The sequence below is a fragment of the Mustela putorius genome, unplaced genomic scaffold (genome assembly GCF_011764305.1).
Source record: "Mustela putorius furo isolate JIRA1106 unplaced genomic scaffold, ASM1176430v1.1 tig00000785_pilon_pilon_pilon, whole genome shotgun sequence".
Taxonomy (NCBI): Eukaryota; Metazoa; Chordata; class Mammalia; order Carnivora; family Mustelidae; genus Mustela; species Mustela putorius.
In genome coordinates, this window is record NW_025421480.1 from 804263 (window position 1) to 827648 (window position 23386).

General features: G+C 46.3%; 2 protein-coding genes across 4 annotated transcripts in view; both read left to right on the forward strand.

Annotated features, from left to right (window-relative positions):
• PRRX1 (paired related homeobox 1) overlaps positions 1-23386 on the forward strand; it is a 73332-nt gene that overhangs the window by 6340 nt on the left and 43606 nt on the right. The window lies entirely within an intron of this gene.
• On the forward strand, positions 374-11343 carry LOC101679775 (collagen alpha-1(III) chain-like). 2 transcript variants are annotated; one of them, XM_045084588.1, is made up of 3 exons: positions 374-2446; positions 4859-4920; positions 6917-11343. In XM_045084588.1, exons 1-3 carry the CDS (start codon positions 1613-1615, stop codon positions 6951-6953), a joined length of 933 nt encoding a protein of 310 aa, XP_044940523.1. In that variant the 5' UTR covers positions 374-1612; the 3' UTR covers positions 6954-11343. The 2 variants fall into 2 exon arrangements, with proteins under 2 accessions (XP_044940523.1, XP_044940524.1); XM_045084589.1 differs by having other exon boundaries at positions 374-2339.

The window sequence follows — 23386 nt, forward strand, 5'->3', positions numbered from 1 at the left end:
TCTGTAGATTTTCAGCTAGAGGTCCATTTGATTTTTATTTTAAAAGATGTGTTTCTTTTACAATCCCGCTCCTGTAATACCCTACTTACCTGCTCCTTCCTTCAGCAGGGCCCACCGCTCCCAAAGCAGGCCACTAGCTCCAGGAGAACTCAGCTCCTTCGCAGGAGGGGGGCCCAGGGGACTTGGGGACTGGGGTGTTGCAAATCTGTGCGTGCCTACGTGTGCATGGCTATCCCTGCATGGCTCCTGCTCCTGGTGGTGCCAGCTTTCAATGGTTCTGAGAAAATCTGTTTATTTTTTATTCTTTGAGAGATGGAGTTAGAAGAAGCCATAGGAAGTACTTTTTTTTTTTTTTTTTTAAATCAGGGAGCATTCTTTATTGAGGAGATGAGGCTTGCTTTTTGCTGCTGCTTCTTCTTCTTCTTCTTCTTCTTCTTCTTCTTCTTCTTCTTTTTTCTTCTTCTTCTTTGCAGAGGGTGAAAGTTTCTTGGGGAAGAACTCTACCCCGAAGAAAGAGTAAAACTTGGGTGTTCAGCATCCTCTATTCAAACCAATTCGTAAGGTCATTCAAGAGGATTCTTGCAGTATTCCTCTGAGCAAGAGATTAGACATTTACAGGAAATACTCCGGTAAGGGGCTAACTTCCTATGTCCACTGGGTGTGCAAACATTTACAGGACTACCTGTGCGTCCATGCCATTGTAATCTGATTAGTCTCGGCTTCCAATTCTGTTTTAATTTGATGCAGGGCCCAGTACCACCAGCCCCAGGCTTGATGTCTTTTAACTCCCTTTTCAAGGATACAAAGAGGATGTCTATGTCAACAGCATTAATATTTATCCACGAGAATTTGGATTCTTGTATTTAAATCGCTTGATGAGCAGACTAACAATACTCAATTAAAAATTAACTGGAATAGAACAACAATTTCGACAAACTGCCACAATCTCCTTTTCTCTGAATGCCCTTTCTTATTAAATCAATAAATACGGAGATACATTGCCCAGACATCTGAGGAGAGACAGTCAGTGTTGTTTGGGGGTTAGCGGGTTTGTTTTCCACCTATAGAAGTTTTTGAGTAAGATGTCTCTACTGTGGTCCAAATATGAGAAGATTCTTGGTGTGGTCATTTGTCTAACTTAGTGAGGCAGGCTTACAGAAGTAGCTGTACAGAAAACTGTGAACTATTGGTTTTAGGTTTCCACTTAAAATCACTACATCGCACTTGTCCTGGAACCACTTTTCTTGAAAAAATATTGGGAAGACGAGTACAGGGGTGATAGTCACTTCAGGGCAAGGTGGGGGAACAGGCACAAACAGTGGTTGGTGGAGGAAATTTTGTAACAGAAAATAAAGAAAACTTGTCGGAACAAATCCATCGCACACAAGAGTGACTTCTCAGGAGAGTCCAAGGACAATCAGAATCTTACGGATTCTGCTGCTCCTGTAAAGCTCCCAGATACAGGGACGAAGTCAGGCCGAGGATTCGTCCTCGCGTAAGGGATGGCCCAGCCCTTCTGCCGCGCCGCGGAACCAGAGCGCTCCAATCCGCGAGAACGGATTTTCCCGAGGCTGATTTTTGCCGCTGTCGATGTCCCCAGACTCGGCTTCAAATGAGGAATGGATTTGAAAAATGCGTACTAACGTGGCTCCCCAAGACTCGAGTTACTAGAAAGAGCAAGGGCCGGCCCGCTGGTTCCTATCTTGGTGCGTGGAGCTGTCTGCGCGCGGCTGGACGTGTCCCTCGCGGGCGCGCGAGGAGCGACTGTGCCGGAACGTCCCGGCCGGGGCGGACCGCGCTCGGCCCGACGGACGGCTCTGGCGGACCCTCGCCGCTGCGGGGTGGAGACGGGAGGGAGGACGGAGAGTTAATCCCGAACTGCAGTGAGGAGCAGACGTTGGACTGGACGGCCGCGCAGACGCCGGTGCCCCGCACCCCGCACCCCGCAGCCCGCACCCCGCAGCCCGCATCCCGGCTGGGACACAGGTGCCGGCTCCCTCCCCGCTGCGGCCCGCGTCTCCCCGCGTCTTCCCGCGTCGGAGGAGCGCAGGGAGCGCGGCGCCAGCAGGGTGAGCGCGCGGGGAGCCAGGCCCCAGCGCCCCGGCTCTGCCTCCTCCTGCCGAGAGGGGGCGCCCCCTCCCCCGGGCCGGGGCCGCCCCGACCGCGCCCGCAGAGAGCCCGGGCCCGGCGCCCTGCAGGGCCGCCCGCGAGCAGCCAACGACGGGGCGCGCCGGAGCCGCGAGGACCCTGCGGGGCCGCGTACGCGCATGCGCCGCGCGCGTCTCGGCAGGAGCCCGGCGACAGCTGGTGCGCCCCGGCCTGCGGGGCCGCGACTGCGGGTGAGCCCCACCGCGAGGGGCGCTGCCAGGGCTCCCCGGTGGGACTGGCACCGGGTCCGCGGTGCCAGCGACGGCGCGGGGGAAGGGCAGGGTCCGTCTCCGCGCAGGTGGGCGGGCCTCGTGTGCAGGGGACCCGGGGCTTGAAGAAGGGGCAGCGGCCTGTGAGGGGCCCTGCGGGGACACCGCCTCTTCCCGGGGGGCAGACACTGGCCGTCCTAGAATTGGGCCCTGCGGTTGGAGGAACCCTCTTTCCCTCGAAGGAAGGGCAGTACTTACCCCAGGTCTTGTGTGTGTGTGTCCCCAGATTGAACTCCTGGCTTCTGCCCATCTTCCCTTTGGGGGCAAGAGTTTCAGGTGACTCACAGGACATAGGAGGAAAATTCTTAACCCCCTTCCGTAAATCTTGGGATTTTCTACTTCTCTCCTACCACACCCTGAATCTGGAGGTCACCAAGTCAAGGCAACCGTGGGAGCAACCAAGGGGCAGAAGGAACACTGTCTTCTTAGCAGAGATGGTGGGTCATGCGGACCTTCCCGATAATCTGAGCTGGGGTGTTCGCGAGCAACAGAAGGGCCAGGCCAGGGCTGCCAGGGAAATTGCATTCCCACAGACGTTCGTCTGAGAGGAGGAACATTCACCCCATTCACTTAATTTCTCATCAGTCATGTCATTATATTTTAGAGGACCTCACAGTGCTGGAAGGTGGTGTAGTTATAAATAAGCATAAAAACAGATGCGCGCTCTCCCAGTACTCTAAATGTATATGGGGAGGCCAGAGCTTCTCAAAGAAGAGTCAGATACACATCTTAAGGGCCAAGGAGCCCAACTCAATCAAAATTTGAGTCAGGATATGCTTAGTTGAATCAGCTTGACTATGGGGCAAAGTGAAAGTCCTAGCCAGCACTTCGGTTGTATCTACAACCCCATTTGCTCAAGTTTCCACTGTATTTATGCACATAGATTCATGCTGGTGTGCAACAGACTTGGGAGATATGGCCCAGGCCTGGTGGGTGGTGGGGGTATCAGGGTCCAGCTTCCTGCCTTTGTCAGCCACCCTTCTTTGCACTCCTTGTGGCCTGACTGGTTGTCCCAGAGGTGTCTGCTGCCAGGAAAACTCGTGCCTAGAGACCATGGAAGCCTCCTAAATGGCATTTTCTAAAATCCTCAGAAAAGGAGAGAGCTGTTGAGCTCAATGAAACCAAGTATTTTCAAGTATTTTTCCTCTCTGATAATTCATTTTATAATAGCCCACTTAGAGACTTCTCGGAAGCAGAGGTTTGGGGAGCTGGTTACTGCTTCTTTTTAAGGTAACTCAGGAATACATGTAAGTTGAAAGTTTCAATGGAAATAGGTATTGAGTCTAACCCTTTACACCTGAGGACTGACAAGTAGCCATTCATCCAGAGTGGGAGGTGACTCTCTCTCTATTTTCTACCAGGCCTACTTCCCTAAATCCTGGTCTGGATCACAGCAGTCCTCTACCACTGGGATAGCTGCTAAACTGTTGCCTCGGCTCAGTGAATGCGTCAGTGGGAGAATCACCTCCCCGTGTCTAGGGGATCCCCTTTCAAATCCAGCCGAAGCACTGGGCCCCCTCTGCTCCCCTTCTGACTTTATACCATTTGCCTAGGAGCTCTCCTGCAGGCTCACCTTTTCTTTCTTTCCCTTTTTCTTTTCTCTTTTCTTTTCTTTTCTTTCTTTCCAAGCAGGCAGAGAGGCAGGCAGAGAGAGAGAGGGGGAAGCAGGCTCCCCACTGAGCAGAGAGCCCGATGTGGGGCTCAATCCCAGAACCCTGGGATCATGACCTAAGCTGAAGGCAGAGGCTTTAACCCACTGAGCCACCCAGGCGCCCCATAGGCTCACCTTTTTTTTTTTTTTTAAAGATTTTATTTGTTTATTTGACAGAGAGAGACAGAGAGGTCACAAGTAGGCAGAGAGGCAGGCAGAGAGAGAGAGAGAGAGGGAGAAGCAGGCTCCCCGCCAAGGAGAGAGCCCGATGTGGGGCTCGATCCCAGGACCCTGGGATCATGACCTGGGCCGAAGGCAGAGGCTGAAACCCACTGAGCCACCCAGGCGCCCCTAGGCTCACCTTTTCAACAATATTCACCACCTGCATACTGAAGACCCCCCGGGTTACGGCCACACGCCCCGCCTTGGGACTGCAGGTCCATGTGCCGCCACCGATTCAACATTTCCATGTGAACTTGGCAGAAGTGCTTCAGACTCCAAAACAACAAAGTGTGACACCCAAGAGCTCCCTTTGCCCAATCGGATCCTCTTACAGCTTTGCCTGTTTTTCTCTAACACAACATGGGGATACAAAACTCAGAAATTTCAGACTCATCCTGACTCCTTCCTTTCCGCCTCTGTCCAGTCCATGTCCAAATCTCAACAAGTTTACCTTCTAAAATCACCTGAATCCATCTCCTCTTAAAAATCTATATCTTTCCTGCATGGCTCTACCAGCCTCCAAACTAACGGGGTCTCCCTGAGTCCTTGCTTGTCCTCCCATCTATAGGTGGCGCACAGGGTGGATATAATAGATCCTCAAGGAGAATTTGCTGAAGGAAAAAAGGGCATGTGAGTACATTCTTTTACAAACATATTTTTAAAAAATCATGGCCCTCTCCTTTAGAACTCACAATCGCTTTATATTTTTTAAATTTAAATTTAATTATCATATACTATATTATTAGTTTCAGAGGTAGGTAGAATTTAATGACTCATCAGTTGCATACAACACCCCAGTGCTCATTTCATCAAGTGCCTCCTTAATGCCCTTCAGCCAGTTACCCCCTCCTCCTCCCCACTCACCTTCTCTTGGGCAACCCTCAGTTGTTCCCTATAGTTAAAAGTCTCTCATGGTTTACCTCCCTCTCTGTTTTCATTTTATTTTATTATACCTCAGGACCAAATTTGTCCTGTTTGGTGTTTTTTTTTTTTCTTAATTACCTTTCATAGTCTATATTTCCATCATGTCCCAGCAACCTGCCCATTCACACAGAGACCAGAACTGTTCCCTTACTTTTCCCTAGTATGCAAGTTAGGCTAAAACATTTGCCCATGTCCTCTAGTCCCCTTTCTGCTGCTCTGACTTCTCTTAGGAGACGTCCTTGCTCCGTACGTCTTCTTTGCAAACCCAGCCATGCCACCTTGCAAGGTTCTGCTCCTTGTGACACGTTTCTTGACTACTTCCTTTTAGACCAAGCAAACCCCTTCCCTCGATGCTTTACTGTAGAAATAATCAGTGCTTTTTACAAGTATTGCTTAATTATTTTCTAAGTATGATATGGTTGTTAATATACCTAGAGGATTTTCTTAAGATGAGAGATTTTGAGGGGACGGGTAGGGGAGAGACATAGTCCCACTATATATAGGAAAGCTGCAGTAAGCAAATTAAGTAGGTCTTCTTCTTTTTTAAAGAGTGTGGTTCTGCTGTTTTTGCAATTTCTAGCCATGAGTAGTTTTTCTTAATATAAGCATAATGCTGAAGTGCAATACATGCTCATTTTAGAAAATGTATTATTTTACATTAAAAAAGTTTAAATTGGAAAGTAAAATCACCCATATTTCACCACCCCGAAATAGACGCAGTTTGTAGTTTGGTATTAAAATATTTCCTTTATATTTTTTATACAGTTTTTATATTAACATTCTCCATTACTGATTTTTCTTAAATTAACAGAGGAATTTTCATCCCATTTGCAAAGATTGAGTTTCACCACAAATTAAGAAAATACACAAACATATAACCCATTTGCTCTCATCAGAAAATTACACACACATACAAACAACAAACAACAGCTCCGCAAGGATTGTGGGAGCTGTGACGTCACTCCCATTTCCCAGAGTTCCGGCTTCCGGTGGGCCGGCTCCCAGCAGTAAAGACCTTCAGAGTAAACAGCTTCTTTTTCTTTTCTGCTTATTCTAGCTGGGAACCTTCTCTAGACATGAGCACATGTCTCCTTTTGAAATTGGAAAAGCCTGCATAATACTTAAAGGACATTCCAGGACCACAGTTGGAGAGCTACTGCTCAAAAAATTAGTTTTTACATGGTTTAGTAAGGAACTGCTCCATAAAACCGTTGAGGAGAAAGATGTCTTAAGGGAGTGTACATTTTCTGTTTTCGTAGATCTCTGAATCTTGACTTTTCATTTTATAAGTTTTTTTTTCTTTTTTAATGTCATAAAACTTACACAATGCTTTTGTGAAAAAGGAGAAGGAAAATGACATTTATTTATAACTTGTAGAGTGATGATCAGGTAGACTAGTGACACTAAAGAGTAGAATATTTTGGTAGGAGAAGCACTTCTAAAAATACAATGCATTTATTAGTATATGAAAGTCTACATTGCCACAACCCTTATTTAAAGTGATAATTGCAGAGAAAATATAAATTGTTATTATGAAGTGTATTCAAAAATCATTCCCAGGCAAGTTGATGTTAAAATATTTGCCTGATGAATGCAAATATTTTCTTTAGGGAAAGTATTATTTAGTGATTTAAAATTGTATAGAACAAAATCTTTAAATTATGAATTAGATATATCTTAGAAATTAATCTTTCTCTCATAGGAAGGGTGAGCAGAGAATCATAATTTTCAAGGATTAAAAAACCACACTTGTCCAATAAAAGTTTCTGCAGTTCCCTGCACTGCCTATTTCTGAGGGAAGAAAGAACGGGAACCACCCAGAGAGCTCTTTGCCAGTAACCAGATGTGCTCTTCAGCAGCTCTGCTCAAGTTTGAGGAAAGACCACAGGATGAATCCTCAACACATTTAAGAAATAAAATGTAATTTAGCTCATTAATCATGAAACTGAAATCTGCAGTTTTGCTACACATATTTCAAAGGCTGAATCCCTCCTGACAAGAGAAACGGAACATAATATCACCGCACACTTGACTGTTAAGAGTCTGTTCTTCGTTTTCCTCAGGGAAGAAGAGATTTTTCTGGGTGTGATCATTTTTACTCAGAATATGTGGAGCACTATTTAAATTTATGCCTTTCTTATCCCCTTTCACCCCGACATTCTCCTTCCTCAGGGTGGTAAGAATATCTTTTTTTCTGCTCTGTTTTGGATTTTTTTGGTTTGGAGAATCAGAGCTACCTTGAATAGCCAGGAAATTCCAGCTGTATCTGGGTAGGCCTTAAAGTCAATCATTTTAACTGACTTACTATATGTACTCAGACTGCTAGAGGATTTAATTCTTTTCCCTGATTACTTGTATAAATAATGCCCTACTTTGTCTTAAAGAATTAATAACATTAATAATATAAGTAATGAAGTGACATAAAATAAGAAACTGCTTCACAAACTCTAAGAACATTTACCAACACTATTGTGTTTTATAAAACCAGTTCGAAGAAACAGGTGGGGGTAGTGCAATTATTTTCATTGTACAGAGAAGAAAACTGGCTTGGAGAGTTTTAGGGACCTACTGTTAGGTGACTCACGTATTTCCTTCCTGATCCTGTTTTATTTATTTTTTTCATTTTATCCCATCATCATTGCTGTCAACCAAATTCTTGTGGATGCGTTATAGTCTAGTGAAGCAATGCTGAATTAGGAGTAGAGAGACCAGCACACCACTTCACAACATACTACCATGCTGCACAATCTCTTTTATTTCCTTTGGCTCCTAGTCTTTGTTATAAAGTGGGCAGGGAACTGCTAAACCCGTCTTCCTCGAGGGAACACAGCAGGCCAAAAGGGTACTGCGTTTGCAAAAATACTTGAGGAATAAAGGGCCAATTTATTATTACACCACAGGAATCAAATGGAGATTTTTCTAAACTATGTTATCAAGCAAAAATTGAAAGGTAAGAATGTGTTTCAATAAATATATCCCCAGCCATCAAAAAGCAAGAATCTTTCATTTAGATTTAAGGCATCAGGGATTTTGAAGCATTTTACTTTGTATTTACAGAATTCCGTGGTAAGTTATGATTCTACAATTTACTTACTGGTTGACTTTAGATAACTCTCTGTCTTGATTTCCTTACCTGAAAACCTGGCACGTTAATAGCTATTACACGGGTTTGTTGCTTGGAATAATGAGGTACTGTGGACAAGGAGTGGAACACCCTACTTCTGTCCCACTGAAGGCGTGCAAGGACATGTCTGTTCTTGTCCTGCTCCCACCTCCAGAATCTCTGAGATATGTCTCTGACAAATGTCGCTTACTCCAGGCTCAGATGTATATTCAGTGTGGTTTCCCAGTCAGTGTTGGAGGCCACATTAATGTCATTAAAACTAGGAATATTCCCATACTCCAAAAGACATGCTTTTAAGCCTGTCACTTACCAAGTGACTAAGTAGACAGATGTTTTTGATCTATAGTCAGGAACTGATGCCTTATGATCTCTAGTGACGCACATCTAAGTCACACCATGAGTGCCTGGCAGAGCTGGGAGTCTGGCTCAGAGGATCTCTCCCGTGGTCCCCTCCTTCAGGCCACCCTTCTCCTCATTAGCGTGAACCGGTCATCTGAATCTTCTTGAACTCTGAGATGGCACCAGCCTTTCATGCTTCCACTGGCTTCATCCATCAGTGCGGACTGTGCCTTCCTCCAAACCTGACCCTGAATTTAATGGAGAGTATAGGACACTGACTTCGGACCTCAGGGGTCGAGACCTCCTACCCCAGCCCTCCCGCAGCCGCTGTGTCTCCCAGAGACCAGCCATGCCGGGTTTTCTCTGTGGTGTCGTGTCTGACAGCACCGTTCACCACTCCCCTCAGACTTCTGTGGGGTCTAGTTAGACACGAATAATACTCGCCATGTTCTTTGTGATTGTGCATACAGTTGTCATTCTTGTGCCAACCTGGCTTTCCTAACCAGCAGAGGAAGACAAACATTCTGTTCCCCAGTCGGATACGTGACCTGCTCTCCCGTGTGTTGCTTTGAAATCTGGTCAACCTAGAAGATATACACACCACATTTCTGTATCATAAAGCATCCGAGACTCTCTGTTTTGCTGCCAGGCAATTGATGATTGAATCTCCTTGGCATCCTTTGGTAACAGGTGCGCCTCAGCTGTGGTACATGCGGAGAGAAAGGGTCACTGTGGGTGAGGTGACTGGACGAGCCCGTCACGTGGCTCTGCGTGGGGCCGGAGAGGCAGTTGCCAAGAGCTTTCTGCAAAGAGAGGCAGAGCTCTGAGCTTGCTTGGTGGTGAGCTGGAGACGAGGAACCGGCCTGTCGTAGCACCAGTTCTGACACACGGAGGAGGACCTGTGTGTTTGCTAAAACACTGGCTGTGCTTTACGGGGTTACAGTCTCTGACTGGGGTGTGAGGAGCTGGATCGCCATTCTCCTTTAGAGAGCAGGAACCTGTCCCCCTGCAGGAAAACCTTCCTTTGGTCCTTTTGACTTTGTTTCCTCCTTCTCTGTGTCTCCTGTGTGGTTCATGTCGAACGATCTAGAGGCAACAGACAAAGAGAAGTAACAGGTCATGGGATTCTTTCTCTACCAAACTTATGGCCGAATCCTGTAGATCTTCAAGCGTGATGCCTGGTTTGTCTTCATCAGAATGAACTGAAATGTCTTGAAATGCAGATTCTGGGACCCCATCCATACCCAGCAAATCAGAATCTCCCCAAAACGTGCGTTTTTACCCCAGATGATTTTCATATGCTGTCAAGTCTGTAGATGTAGACGTAGACCACATGCTTTCATAGCGATTGGCATCAAATGATGTATTTTTGCCTGCTGTCCACCGGCCTGTGTAGCCTGCTGTCATTCAACTCTCCCCTTACAAGCGTTGGTTTTCTCTCTTCAGCAGGTGTATAAAGTTTTGAAGAGAAGGGCAGACCGAAGGAGGCTTTATACTTCAGAGCGTGGCGGTGCTTTCCTATTGTAAATGACTTAAGCAGTTGCTGACTGCTCAATGCATGGCGCATTCACTCGCTGCCCGCACTGTTCTAAGTGCTTCACCTGAGGGGGCAAAAAAAGGAAAAGGCATTTAAGGCGATTACTGAAAGTTGTAAAAATCCTAACTCTGACTAATTTTAGGTGATTGTTATCTTAGCTCTTATTCTGGAAGAGAAAACGTGTACCAAAGAGAGGGCAGTCTATCACACAGATACTATTGTTTGCAATTTAACTTCAGTTTTAAGTATGTTTTCAGATGAAAAGTATGCCACGTTTACAAGTTACGATTCAGTATTTTGTGTATCTCTCTCTCTCTCTGTTTTTTAACAAAGTCTTCCCTTCCTGTCTGATGGTTGATAAAGCACAGTTTTTCTATTTGTGCAATTTTGCTTACCTTTTTTTTTTTTTTAAGATTTTATTTATTTATTTGACAGAGAGAGACACAGTGAAAGAGGGAACACAAGCAAGGGGAGTGGGAGAGAGAGAACAGGCTTCCTGCCCCCAAGTAATAAGCCTGATTGGGGTTCGATCCCAGGACCCTGGGATCATGACCTGAGCCAAAGGCAGACACTTAATGACTGAGCCACCCAGGGGCCCCTGCTTACTTATTTTATGCACAGTTGGAAAAGCCCAGTTGTTTTTGTTTTTGTTGTTGTTTTGCCAGCACATGGAATTTTATCAAAAACCATTCAGTGAGTAGGATGGATCTCAGCGTTTTCTAAACAAAACTCTAAAGCATGAGTTTATAAGTTCAGCATAACTTCATCAACTCATACTACGGAGGGAAAAGGTGGCTGGATATCACGTGGTGACTGAAGGACTGAACGAACTATTCATCGTCATGTGGGGACACCCCCGAGGACTTGCAGAAACTCTTGGGTGGATAAGGTCCTGAATTACCAAGTAAAAGCCAAGTCCAGACTCCACCTTGGGTCCCATTAGTAGACCAGTGGCTCCCAAACATTAGCACACATCAGAATCACCTGGGGGGGGGGCTGTAAAAACACGGATTCCTGGACTCCAAGAATTTTGATTCAGTAGCTTTTGGGTGGGGTCACTAAGTTTGCATTTACTGTCTTTTTCAGATACTGGCTGTGAGAAGGTTTTATTTGAAATTTCAGCATAACTTTTCCCCCTTGCCATTTTTTTTTTTTAAAGATTTTATTTATTTATTTGACAGACAGAGATCACAAGTAGGCAGAGAGGCAGGCAGAGAGAGAGAGGGAAGCAGGCTCCCCGCTGAGCAGAGAGCCCAATGTGTGGCTCGATCCCAAGATCCCGGGATCATGACCTGAGCTGAAGGCAGAGGCCCTAACCCACTGAGCCACCCAGGTGCCCCCCCCTGCCATGTTTAAAGACAAATTTATCCCATTAGTGGGGTACTAGATTGGCACATACTCAAGTTACATCTGAAATATCTTCTTTTAAGGTATGCTCCAAGGTTTTTGTCCTAAATGGATTTTCTATTAAATATTAAGCTTTTTTTCCTAATGAAGTATATGCAATTCATAGATTGTTGTCCAAAGTGTGTGTGTGTGCAGGGGGAGGGGGAAGGATAGAAATAGCCTCTTAAATGACAGACCATTTAACTCATCAAACATCATTTGGAAAAGCACGGTCAGCAGACTTTAGGAAGCTCAGAGGAAGAGAACAAGAATGGAGATGGCAGAGATGAGAAGGGCCAAAAGCAAGGGGAAGGTCTTCTCGGGAGCTGTGTCTGCAGCAGAGACCACTGCTGAGTAACAGGCTTGGAGCCCGTCTGGGATCCTTTGGTGACATGAACTTCGCTCTCGTGGTTTATGACATCACTGGAACCCCCTTGGTGGAATTACAACTTCATAATTCACAGTTAGCTGTTGTTTATTTTATATTTAATCATTTGTGGAGTGCACTGGCAGCATACCCAGGGGAACTGTGTGGTTATGCTCCTGCAAATCTTGTTGTTGCATAATTAAGTACGTCAGAAGTAATTCACCAAGTGTCATAACATCCCATATTTCAGACTCGCAGATGCTGGCCTTGCTCGTGATTGTCCTGAAAGTTATCCCATCTGACTCACCTTCTCGATGAGTTTTCCTTTTGGAGGAACAGTTACCAAAGACAGCTGGGCTTCTGGGCTTAAATGCAGTTTTCTGAGTAGTAAGCACAATGCTTCCATAGAAACACAAACCCAAATGTGATATTGACTTTGATAATGTAACTGTAAAATGTGGCTTTATTTCTATTATCCCATAAGGATATAAGATGAATCAATCAAATAACAAAGACAGTTTCTGCCTAGGGAATGGAGAGTAGTCCCAGTATTTCTTTGTGTTTGGCCCTTGGCTGCTCAGAAATGACCCCACTCATCTAGTGCCTTTGGGACTTTCACAGGGAGAAGGGAGAAAGGGAAGGAAATTAAAACTTCCTCCATCTTTCCTAAAGGAAAGAAATGAAGATTTATTGACACCCAACATGACCAGGTCATGTGTTGGGTGATTTATACTACTTATGTTATGTCAAATTCTCACAGTAATGTTGAGTGGTAGGTATTGTCACCCTCGAATTCACAGATAGGGCTTTGAGACTCTGAGGAGTTTAACAACTTGCCTGAAGCCTCAAAGTCGGTCTTGTTGAAACCAGCACTTATCTCAATGCCTCTGGAACTCGGTATTCCATAATTCTCTCATTTACCTTCCAGTGGATAGACGGCTGGAAGGAGAAGTTGAGCTGAGTGGCTTTTCTGCAGCATTTATTCAGTGAGACACAGAACTCCAGGAAATGTAGTCCTGGACTGTGTATTGGGATTGCAAATGAAAAAATGCAAATACCCCATCCGGAAATGATACCTTTGCAAAGAAAATGCCTCGATGGCACTGGATATTTCAGTGAGTGGCAAAATGGAGGGTAATTACGGGGCTCAGTGAACTCGAATGAAAAAGTGAGTTGGAAGATAATGTTAGAGAAGCTAGGTGAGCCAGAGAGCTTTTCTGAAGGTGAAGAATTGATTTTGATCATGGTTCTGTCCTTGAACATGCCACAAGGCCCTCTAAGCTCTAGTCTTAGGAGACAGGAAGAACAGCAATGTATTTTTGACGAGTCTCTTGAAGATTAAATCAGGTATATGTGGACCTTCCTTACTTTATTTACCTCAAAGTACAAAGCTTCTCAATTGCATCAGTTCTAATACCGATGAGAATATTGGGGGATAAAAAGACCTCAAATTTCTGCTTAAATTCCCTCCTTCTATGGGAGTGAGTTGTGTGTGTTTGTTTGTTTTTTAAGTTAAGAATAGGATTTTATTTGAAAGATTCGGATAGTCTGATTTGGTTGTTTGGGGCTGGAAATTCATTTTCCAGATGCAGTGTTACAAGGGGTAATTAGGTTCCCTGGAAGCCTCCAAAAGGTTGGTACATGTATGAGACAGACGGACTATATTGACCATGGAGGCAGCCAGAGTGTTGCTTCTGGAAGGAACTGGCTTAGTGGCTCAACAGTAAAGAGGAAGAGGGTGCCTGGGCCTCTTTTTGGTGTAGGAACAGTGCTGGGCAAAATTGAGAACAAGATGAATTTAGTCTCTGTGCGGTCTTCTGCAACACCCACCCCTGGCCACTACGGTCCAGGTGCCTATCATTCTACTCATCCCTCTTCTCTAGAGTTCCCAGGAAGGAGGACAAACACAGAGAGCGATAGCTGAGTGGGAAAGAAGGCACTGATTTGTCATCATGTGGGCAAACAGGCTATGAGCCCTGGACCCTCCAAGGCCCCATCTTCTGGGATCTGCTGATGAAACAAAGTTGGAGGCCTAGGTTTAAGTCTGTAAAGATTGCAGAACAAACTCCCACTCTACTCTTTCTTTCTCTTGCTCACTTTCTCGTACTCTCAGCAAATTTGTGTTGAGTACTTGCTGTGCGCCCATCACTGTTCTAGGTGCCGGGGATTTGGCAGTGAAAAACTCCACTTGCCTCTGCTCACAACCTTATTTTCTCCTGAGAAAGAAAGGCAATAACAAGTAAACAAACAACTAGGTAAATAATGGAATTATAAAGAATGATAAGTCCTATAAAGGAAATGAACCAGGCTTATTTGAGCAGGGATAGGGAGGAAAGGAAGGTGCTAACTATGTGGAGATCAGAGTAGAGACCACCAGAGCATTTTACCTCCCAGGTAAAATCAGGCAGCGAAGTGAACACGTGTGGAGGCCAGTAGGCATGAACAAACCTGGAAAGTCTGAGGAACCAATGAAGGACACTGGGGCTGGAGGACAGCAAGTGACGTCAGAGAGCCACGCAGCGGTCAGGGGATCACAGAGGGAGAGCTAGGCTTACAGCCCAAGAATGACGGCAGTGGGCAGCCATGGGAGTGACTGAAAGTGGGGGGGGGTCTTGTGATCTGACTGAAACAGTGAAGAGAACGACCTGCTCTATCGAGAATGTTCTCAGATTTTCTCAGAAGAGAAGGGGGATGCAGTTCGGAGGTTCTTGCCGTGGGCCAGTGAGGGATTATGGTGATTCGAAGGCCGAGCGGCGGTGGTGGGCAGCATCTGGGCTGCTAGAGGGCCCAGGAGGCCAGCGAGTCGCCTCGCTTTGTCCATGCAACAGGCCTTGCCCTGGGGACTCACCCAGGGCACTTACTTTTCTTGGTCTCTTCTCTTCTGCATTTCTGTACCCAGGTTTTCTCTCGGACTCGCCGGCCTTCCCCTGGCGGGCTCCCTGGAAGCAGCCGACAGAGGAGAGGGAGTGGCTGGGTGCAGCGGGGTGTGAAATGGGAGCGATTTTTTCCCGAGTTTGTTATTTGAAAAGCCAGAGCCTGTAATTCAGGTACGGCCTATAATTTTCCCCGAAAGGAAGGGTTCTGTTCAATTCTGCAGAAGCGGCCTCTTTGTAATTTAGCAAAACATCGGAAGGCAGCGCCGCTGACAGCTACAGTCCAGGGACCCGAGGCTCCTGCAGCCGAAATGCCTCCAGAAGGGGTTCGTGTTCCCTGGGTCGAAGCTGCTCCCCTGCAGCGCGTCCGCGTCTATGCTGCCGCCGGTCAGAGATGCCTCCGGTGTCTTCTCCCCGCGGCAGCCGGGCGACCCCTCCTCCAGGCTGCGGTCGGAGCGCGCTGCCCCCCACCCGCCACTGCGCTGACAGACGGTCCGTGTCCCCTGTGCCGCGCTCCGGACGGAGGACGCTGGGGGGGCCTCGGGCCTGGGCTCTTGCCGGAAGGGCCCGTCGTCCGGCCTCTGAGGGGAGTCCGGCGCTCGCTCGCACACGGCTCACCTCGCGTCGTCGTTTTAACTGGCCCCGTGCCGCGGTCCCCAAGCCCGAACACTCCTCTTTTCCCTCTGACCCGACCGTGCCTCAGGCCCCGGCGGGACCGGCAGAAGCGGCTTCCGGTCTCCACCGCAGCTCCGCCCCTTCCGGCCTCTCACTGCGCGCGCCTCTGGCGGCGGACGTCCCGCGTCACGAGGGTCGGTGCGCTCTCCCCTCGCGCGCGCCGGGAGCGCTCTGACCCGCCGTCGGAGCTGCACCCGCAAGAGCCCGCCCGTCGGAAAGCCGTCAGGAGGAAGGTTGAGCAGATCCGTCGGGCTGCTCAAAGAAGGCTTCGAACCGCAAATAGTCGAAGCGTTTTCCAGCTCGTCGCCCCCGGAGAGCGAGCGCCGCCTCTGGCTCACCTTCCGGAGCGCTCTGCGGGCGGCGCTTCTCGTGCGACGGCAAGTTACCGTCGGCGGAGACGCGTCATTGTGCAGTCGGAGACGCCGGCCGCGAAGCGACGGAGAAGCCGGTCCGCACCGGCAGCGAACCCGGGACGAGACGACGGGCGCCGACTCCACACCGGAGCTCCGAGGCTGTCGGTTTCTTAACTTCTTCACACAAGGGAGCCGAATCCGTATTTTCCCGAGGCTGAGACACTGGCTTTACCGCAGGGTTTACTTGGGGTTTTCTTAGGCTTATCTCTTCCGACTTCCGCTGAGGTCTTCATAATGTGCCAAAAAAGAAAAACAAAACAAAACAAAAGGCAGAGGAGACGGACTCACGCGGTCCAGCGTCCGCCGGCTGTGGCCGAAACCACCGGCCTTTGCACCCCCTGATACCGGGGCCCCCGCAGGGCCGTCGAGGCGGGGAAGGCCTGCGCCCGGGAAGGTGGGTCCGAGTCGCTGCAGCCTGCGATGTGCCGTCAAAGGGCGACTCAGGTCTGGACAAGCGGCCGAGCGGGGGACAACTCGGCAGCCCTCCGAAGCCCGACTCCCCGCCAGCGGCTGCCCTGGGCGACCTGCAGGACACGTTTGGAGGGAATCGAATTGGGGGATTATAGTACTTTCAGTCAGACTCGGAAGCTTACAAGATATTTGTTTCAGAAGATGAAGAATAAAGAATTTGGAACCAGAAAAATCTAGATTTCGGGTCTGCCTTCATTTCCGCCTGTGTGCAGTGGCCTCCGGGACGTGCTGATACGACGGCGTGATAATGTCTGCTTGTTTGTGGTTGTCGTGGGGTCCTGGGGCTGCGGCGGGGGAGGAGGGATGCGTGGTCCAGGTCTGACCGGTACCGCCGTGGAGCCACGAGTGAGGGATGCGTTGCCGGGGGTTCGGAGGCAGGAGTTTCCACACCCGGCGGAGCACCTGGGGAGACGTTCCACGGGAGAGGAGCCACTCGAACGGGACTTCAGTGTCCTGGAATTGCTGACACGGGGCAGAGCGCTGCGAGTTAGCAACGGTGTGAGCACGAGGCGCGCACGCCGGGAATGCACGCGGGCCTGCTCGGTCGCGCAAGAGCCGCTCCAGGCAGCAGGGCGAGGCCTCTGCGTTTCCTTGCCAGGAGCTGACGTTGCTTCACTCCTCATCCTTAAAAATACCGACTCTCCGCCCCCAGACTGTCAGTCTGGCCCCTTTCACCAGCATTAAACACATTTAAAAATGATTTGAGACAACATTACATTAAAAAAAAAAAAAAAACTGGTAGATTTTTAGTCAAGGGTACAAAAAACAAGTTGCTGTTTGTGTCCCAGAGATTTTTTTTAAACGCATCGTCTGCCCAGTGGAGGAGAATGGCAGCTTGGAAAACAGGCTGGCTTGGGGGACCAGACGCCTAAGAGGGGGGAGGTGGGCAGCTCAGCGTTGCACATCCCAGCTTTTCTTCAGAAGGACTGATGGTGGCCTTGGAGAGGAGGGAAGCAGAAGGGAAGAAGAGAAGTGGAGAAAAGAGTTTCTCATTCACATAATCCCATGGTTTTCAGCAAGGTCACAAGTCTGAGAGTTCTGTGGAGTGGGGAGTGGGACTAAGGAAAATGTGATTTGCCAAGGTCAGCAGTGTCTGACACTCATTCAAATTCTGGCCTTAGGGGGTAGGTGTTTGATGAGAGCAGGAGGAAGAGGTGGCATGAATAGATGGCATCTGGCATTGGTGGGGGACAGGCGGCGGCTGCAGCTTGCTCACTCAGTGAGTTCCATGGGAGGCATTTCCAGAACAAACAGAGTCACCTCTTAATTGCCTGCATATGGATCTCCCACTTGGTGGATTCTTTTCACAAGCTGCCGTTGGTGTTTCTGAGGCACACACTCTAGACTTCCTTCGTTCTCAGAGAGACTACACTTGGAGACTCCAAGGTCGTCTGCAAACTCAACCTAGGTGAGACCTGTTGGAAGTGTATACCTCCTAGGTAAATGAGAGCAAGGAGACCACGTAATTTTCCAAGCATAAGTAAGGGCTAATTACACCACCTTCTGTTTTGGGGAATGGAACGAGTGCTCATCACATATTTTGTAAACAGTTATGCCTTGCTTCTTTCCATTAGTTAGAATAATCAAGAATTGGTTGGCCACTTCCCCATCTCCACCCCAAACCCAACTTATTTAAGTTCTCCTGCTAACAGCAGCCTGTTTTAAGAGTAGCACAAAATAAAACAGAACGCACGATTTCTATGATATTAAGGGCTTTGTAAAAAAAGGTCACCTTGACCATTTGGGGATTGTGTTTCTGTTTCTGTTTTTACAACTTGGAATATTGAGTGGAGAACAGTATCAGCACTAAACAGGCAGCTTTCAAACCCTCAGTGCGGAAGCTGGTCCTTAAATAATGAGAAACTTCTGGCATCAAACATTTCCAGTCCAGTGAGGTCATAGTTGGTGAAAACCCCACTGGACACAGGGACTCTGGGTCTACACACTTCCCTCTGCAGAGTCTTACAGGAAATTTCTTGGGATGCTCAGCAGTACCCCACGACTTTGAATTCTTTCTGGCCTTTCTGGTCTGAGTTTTGCTCTGAAGGAGTGGTGGGACCCCCCCGGAGTCAAGAACATGGGTTCCGTGGAGCCCCTCATTTCCCTCACCTGCTTGTTCTGTGCTGTTTCTCTGGAGCCTCAACTTTCTTTACTCTGAAACAAGGATCCACTCTGGGATTGTGAGCATAATGTATGTGTTGACCGTGGCTAGCCCTGTGCCTGGCATGTGGCAAATTCCAAATGGAAGTTGTTTTAGAGTAAGTGTTGCGTTCTTACTTTACAAGAGCAGACACTGTGGAGTCCTTTATCACTCAGCCATAAAACCATGTGCATATTTCCTTGAAATATTCGTAAACATCTGGAAACAGTTTAGTCTGAGGACACTTTAGGTAACTAAAGGGACTCATTCTGAAAATGAATATATAGTCTCCGGAGACTCTGGGGTCAAAGAGCAAGTGACCAAATACGTTGACTCGACCCAGAAAGTTTCATGGTGAGAGAAAGGGGGAAAGAGAAGAGGTCAGAGAGAAATAGATTTTGCTTAAAGCTAAGCATCAAGAACATTTTGGGTGAGAAGCAACTTGGTGTTTACTGTATCATCTCGAAGTCAAAGCACCTGGGCTGTATCTCTGTGCATTTGTTGAGTGACTTCGAAGTCAGTGGTCACACCTCTCTAAAACTTTGTCCTGTTAGGATTACTTTACCTATGAAAAGAGATCTTAGAAGGTAAAACCTAGAGCCCTCCACTAACTTTGAACCCAGAAAGCAGTATCAAATAATGTGAGAAAGGACTAACACTCAAGGTACAATATGGGTCAGGAGTATGTAATGTTACATAGCATTAAAAGATATCTCTGGAAATGGCCTATACTTGTGGCAAAATTAAGGTGTCTGGTTTGTTTTCTGTTTTTCTTAAAAATTGCTTTTATTTAACCAATTTGTTTGAAAAAGCAATTCAATTTTTAAATTTGGTCTTAACAAGAACACAAGGTCAGGTATGTTACAAGGGTTCCAACTTTTAGCACAGATTTATGCTCAGGGTTATCTCGTCTTTAAAAATATATTTACCCAGTTAAGTTTTCTTTTAAAAAATATGGGTACCCTTACTTATTTAGCCAAGTAAGGATATTAAATAAACGTCCTACTATTTTCTGTGTATATTCTTTTAGGAAAGAAGGGGCATTATAGCACCAACATAACAAAATTGATTATAATCTCAAAAAAACCAAATGGGTGCATTTAACTTAAGAAGAAACTCACTATGGCGTTCTTACTACCCCTCCGTTTTATTCTGGGGTCTTGAAATCTTCGTTCTTTCTTCTGAGAACTGTTGATGGGGATCTCTGCTTTCTGCCTCCTATACTTCACTATGTAATTGCCGTTTTCACTAATGAAACTCACTTGATGATTTTGTGGTGACCCAAGTTCAAGTAAAATTTATATTATTCCTCAGCTATATATCTTTTGGTTCCCAGTTCCATGACAACCAAATTATCATCAATGTACAGTAAAAACCAACCGCGGAGTTAAAACCAGATAAAAGACAATCCAAGCTAAAAGTAGACATTTGAGACATGAATTATTGATTTGCAGTTGTACTGAAGTTGTACTGCATATATTGAATCCATCAGGATATGTTGTTTCCTCATCCACTGATACCCAATCTCATAGTCCACAATTTCTTAGGGGTAGTAAAGGAAACCTTTACTAATCTTCAGTGTTTCAAGGCACCTAATACCAAAATATATTTGTACTCTCTACAAACAACAAGAACAACAAAACTTTAAGATTTTTCGATTGCATCAATTTGAGTTTAGAATGACTCTGTGGATCCCCGTACAGCCCTTAGAACATAGTAGGGACTCCTCAAAGAGCTAGAGGAATGCAGGACTGAATGATGATACTCTCCACCACCACGGGTTAAAGTGTACCTTGGACAGACAGTTTTAAATTTACTTGATGCAAATGACAAAATATGGTTTACTTGGTAGAAAAAGTTGTAAAACATGGAATCTATGGGAAGAAGGCGGTCCATGATGCTGAAAAGATTGAGAGCATTTATATTTTTTGGTGAAGATATGAGTGGAAATAAAACTGTACTTTGAGGGAGGTTTTTGCACTTAATCTTTACGTTTATGACCAGAAGTCTATGCTGAGAGGGACGTGGGGGGTTTTGTTGTTGTTGCTGTTTTGTTTTGTTTAACTTTCAGTATTTAGTTCCAGGGTCCTAATACTCAGCAGCTTAAAAAAAAAAACACACACACCATTTTCATTTCTTAGGTATTTATCTTGCTTGCTTTAGGACACCAGGTGGCGATATGGGGCGAAGTGTGGGGAGCTTGGGGCACCAAGATTGGATCTTATCCTATGAAAGGGGAAGCAAGCCTGTGGTTGGAGATCTGGACAGCAGATTGATCAGCAAGTGTTTGAGAGACAGATAGATAAATAGATCAAAAAAGGGAGAACGTTTTAAAGATTTGGTTACCTTTTGGCTGAAAAAGACAAGGTTAACATCATCTGTAGGAAACACTTGTGTCATGAGATTCTAGAAAATATTCTGCTTGGAAAATTCAGGAGCTACCAGAAAGTCTCTAGCTCCCACTAGCCTTATTTTTTTTTAAGTGTTTTTTGATATATAAGATGCTCCCTCCTCTATACCCTTCCATTCATTCAATTGCAGAGCATCTACAATGTTCCATGCACAGCACTAGAAGTATTGGAAATATAAGGTCTGGTCCCTGACCCCTATGAGCTCATAGTTTACAAGAAGCAGATGTGTGAATCCTAAATCATCAGTATGTTTTGGGTTCTAAAGTGGAGTCAGGATTGGGGCAGGATAAATAAGGGTTGCAACGAATGGAGTTGTCATCCAGTGGCCAAGGGAGAACTTCATGGAAGATAGGAACTTTGAGCTGGATAGTGAAAGATGAACACTTGTCCATCGTTTAGAATAGATCAGGGGAGGGAGATTATTATAATGTCCATTAGGCCACCACGAACAGTTCAAGTGTCTGTGGTGTGTATGAGAAAGGTTGATTGGGTCTTAGCATTTATGCATAATTATACTCAAGGGGCGCCTGGGTGGCTCAGTCAGTTAAGCATCTGCCTTTAGCTCAGGTCATGATCCCAGGACCCTGGGATTAAGACCCACCTCTGGCTCCCTGCTTAGCCAGGAGCCTGCTTCTCCCTCTCCCTTGACCCCTCCCCCTGCTCATGCTCTCTCTCTCTCTAGCATGCTATCTGTCCTTCTCTCTCTCTCTCAAATAAGTAAAATCTTTTAAAAAATAATCATACTCAAAAGCACAAACAGTAGTTACCATCAGGAGACTAATTTTTGAATTTGAAAATGAGAGAGAACACATGTTTGGCAAAACTTGACTTCCTCACAACCCATCATACATGAGAATTTGTGTAATGAGAGCAATTATAATATAGACTGAGCTCTAGATATGCAGATGTTTTTTGGGTCAGGATGGATATACATGGGCTACCTAGATTAGGTGCCAGAGAGGTCTTAGAAGTATGATTCCAGGAAGAATACAGATAAAATAAAACTTGGAAAACAGATGGAAATTTCAAAAAATCTCAGAGCCTAGAGAGAGAATAGGAAGTTGACTTGACACGGGTAGTGCTGTCGGCATCAGAACAAAGAAATGCACGACCTGGTCAGAGGCAGCCGCTGGAAAAGCCATGACTGCAGCGAGCTTTTTCCAGGCAGACAAACTGAGGCTAGTGAAGATAATGTGATAAAAAGTTGTTTGCTTGACAACATTTGGGGGTGGGTAATAGCACAAGTCTGGGTTGTGGGTACCTGTGGAGAAGGTAGGGTGAGCTTTCAGGTGAGAGAGGAATTTTAGTCAGCATTCTTTCTTTGGAGCCGATCCCCACCTGGAAAGTTGTTGGTCAAAGTTTTTGTTGAATGAATAGTGAAATAAAGCAGGTGGGTTGGGTGCCAGCCAGCAAGCAAAGATTGGGTCAAAATGTTTATCAGCCAAACTTGGAGTGAAATAAAAAGCATCTTTTGGTGACTGCTGATGGGTTTGATCAGGTCGGACACACAGATAGTGGGAAACCGCTTGTTTTTATTGAGTGGGTCCCTCGGAGGGAGTCTGACTTCACCGAGAAGAAATTCATTCCCTCCCTCCCTCCCTTCCTCTCATCTTGCCTCTTTTTTCCTCTTTTTCATGTTTTTGTCTTAATTTCAGGTACACTGCATTCTGCTGTCCTCAGCCTCCTTCCTTCCTCCTTCTCGCCCTTTCTTTTTCCCTCTCCTTTCTTCGAGTCCTCCCTCGCCCCTCCTTTTCTTCTTTCCCCTTCCTCCTTCTCCCTCCCCCTGCCCTCCCCCTCTTGTCGCTCCCCGTCCTTGTGTGAATGACAAGTATAGTATTGAAAATAAACAAAGTAAAGGAGCATAGTCCCAAGGGTTTAATGTAAAGTGGGAAAACCTTAACCCTTGTGCCCTGGGTGGTTCAGAGAGTTCCAGCAGCAGGTTTCAGGGGCCTGTGGGACGTTCTGTTGAGGGGGGAGGCACAGTGTCTTATTATAACACTCAAACCTGCCTTATTGCAACATTTCTTCAAGAAATATCTAATGTACAAAAATGTGTATGTGGTACTATGTTAAGCACTCTGAGGGGTATTAAGTTCTTTGTTCTTCGGGTAACTTAAGACTTGGTTTATGGGTCTAGAATCTGGACTCTAGATTAGATATATAAACAAATATATACAAAATCAAGTGGAAAGGAACCTATGAGAGGAACAGATTATAGGAAATGGTAGTTATTTTCATCTTGGCAATTCAGAATTGGAGTGGGATCTATTCAGGAAACATGTCTCCAGGAAATACATTTCTATGCATTTCCAGGAAGGAATATGTGTTTATATTAACAATTGTCCATGGTCAGGAAGTCCTTCTGATGACTGACACTAATCCAATGGGTTAAGAACTAATTTCTTATTGTCCCATAGTTTTAACACTTTTGATTAA

Excerpts from the sequence above, each read along its gene's own strand:
- LOC101679775 (XM_045084588.1), top strand. The coding sequence starts at position 1,613 with ATGAGGAATGGATTTGAAAAATGCGTACTAACGTGGCTCCCCAAGACT. Across the intron at positions 2,447-4,858 it reads CAGGGTCCGTCTCCGCGCAG|GTGGCGCACAGGGTGGATAT; the intron begins GTGGGCGGGCCT and ends TCCCATCTATAG. Across the intron at positions 4,921-6,916 it reads GCTGAAGGAAAAAAGGGCAT|GAAGGGTGAGCAGAGAATCA; the intron begins GTGAGTACATTC and ends TTTCTCTCATAG.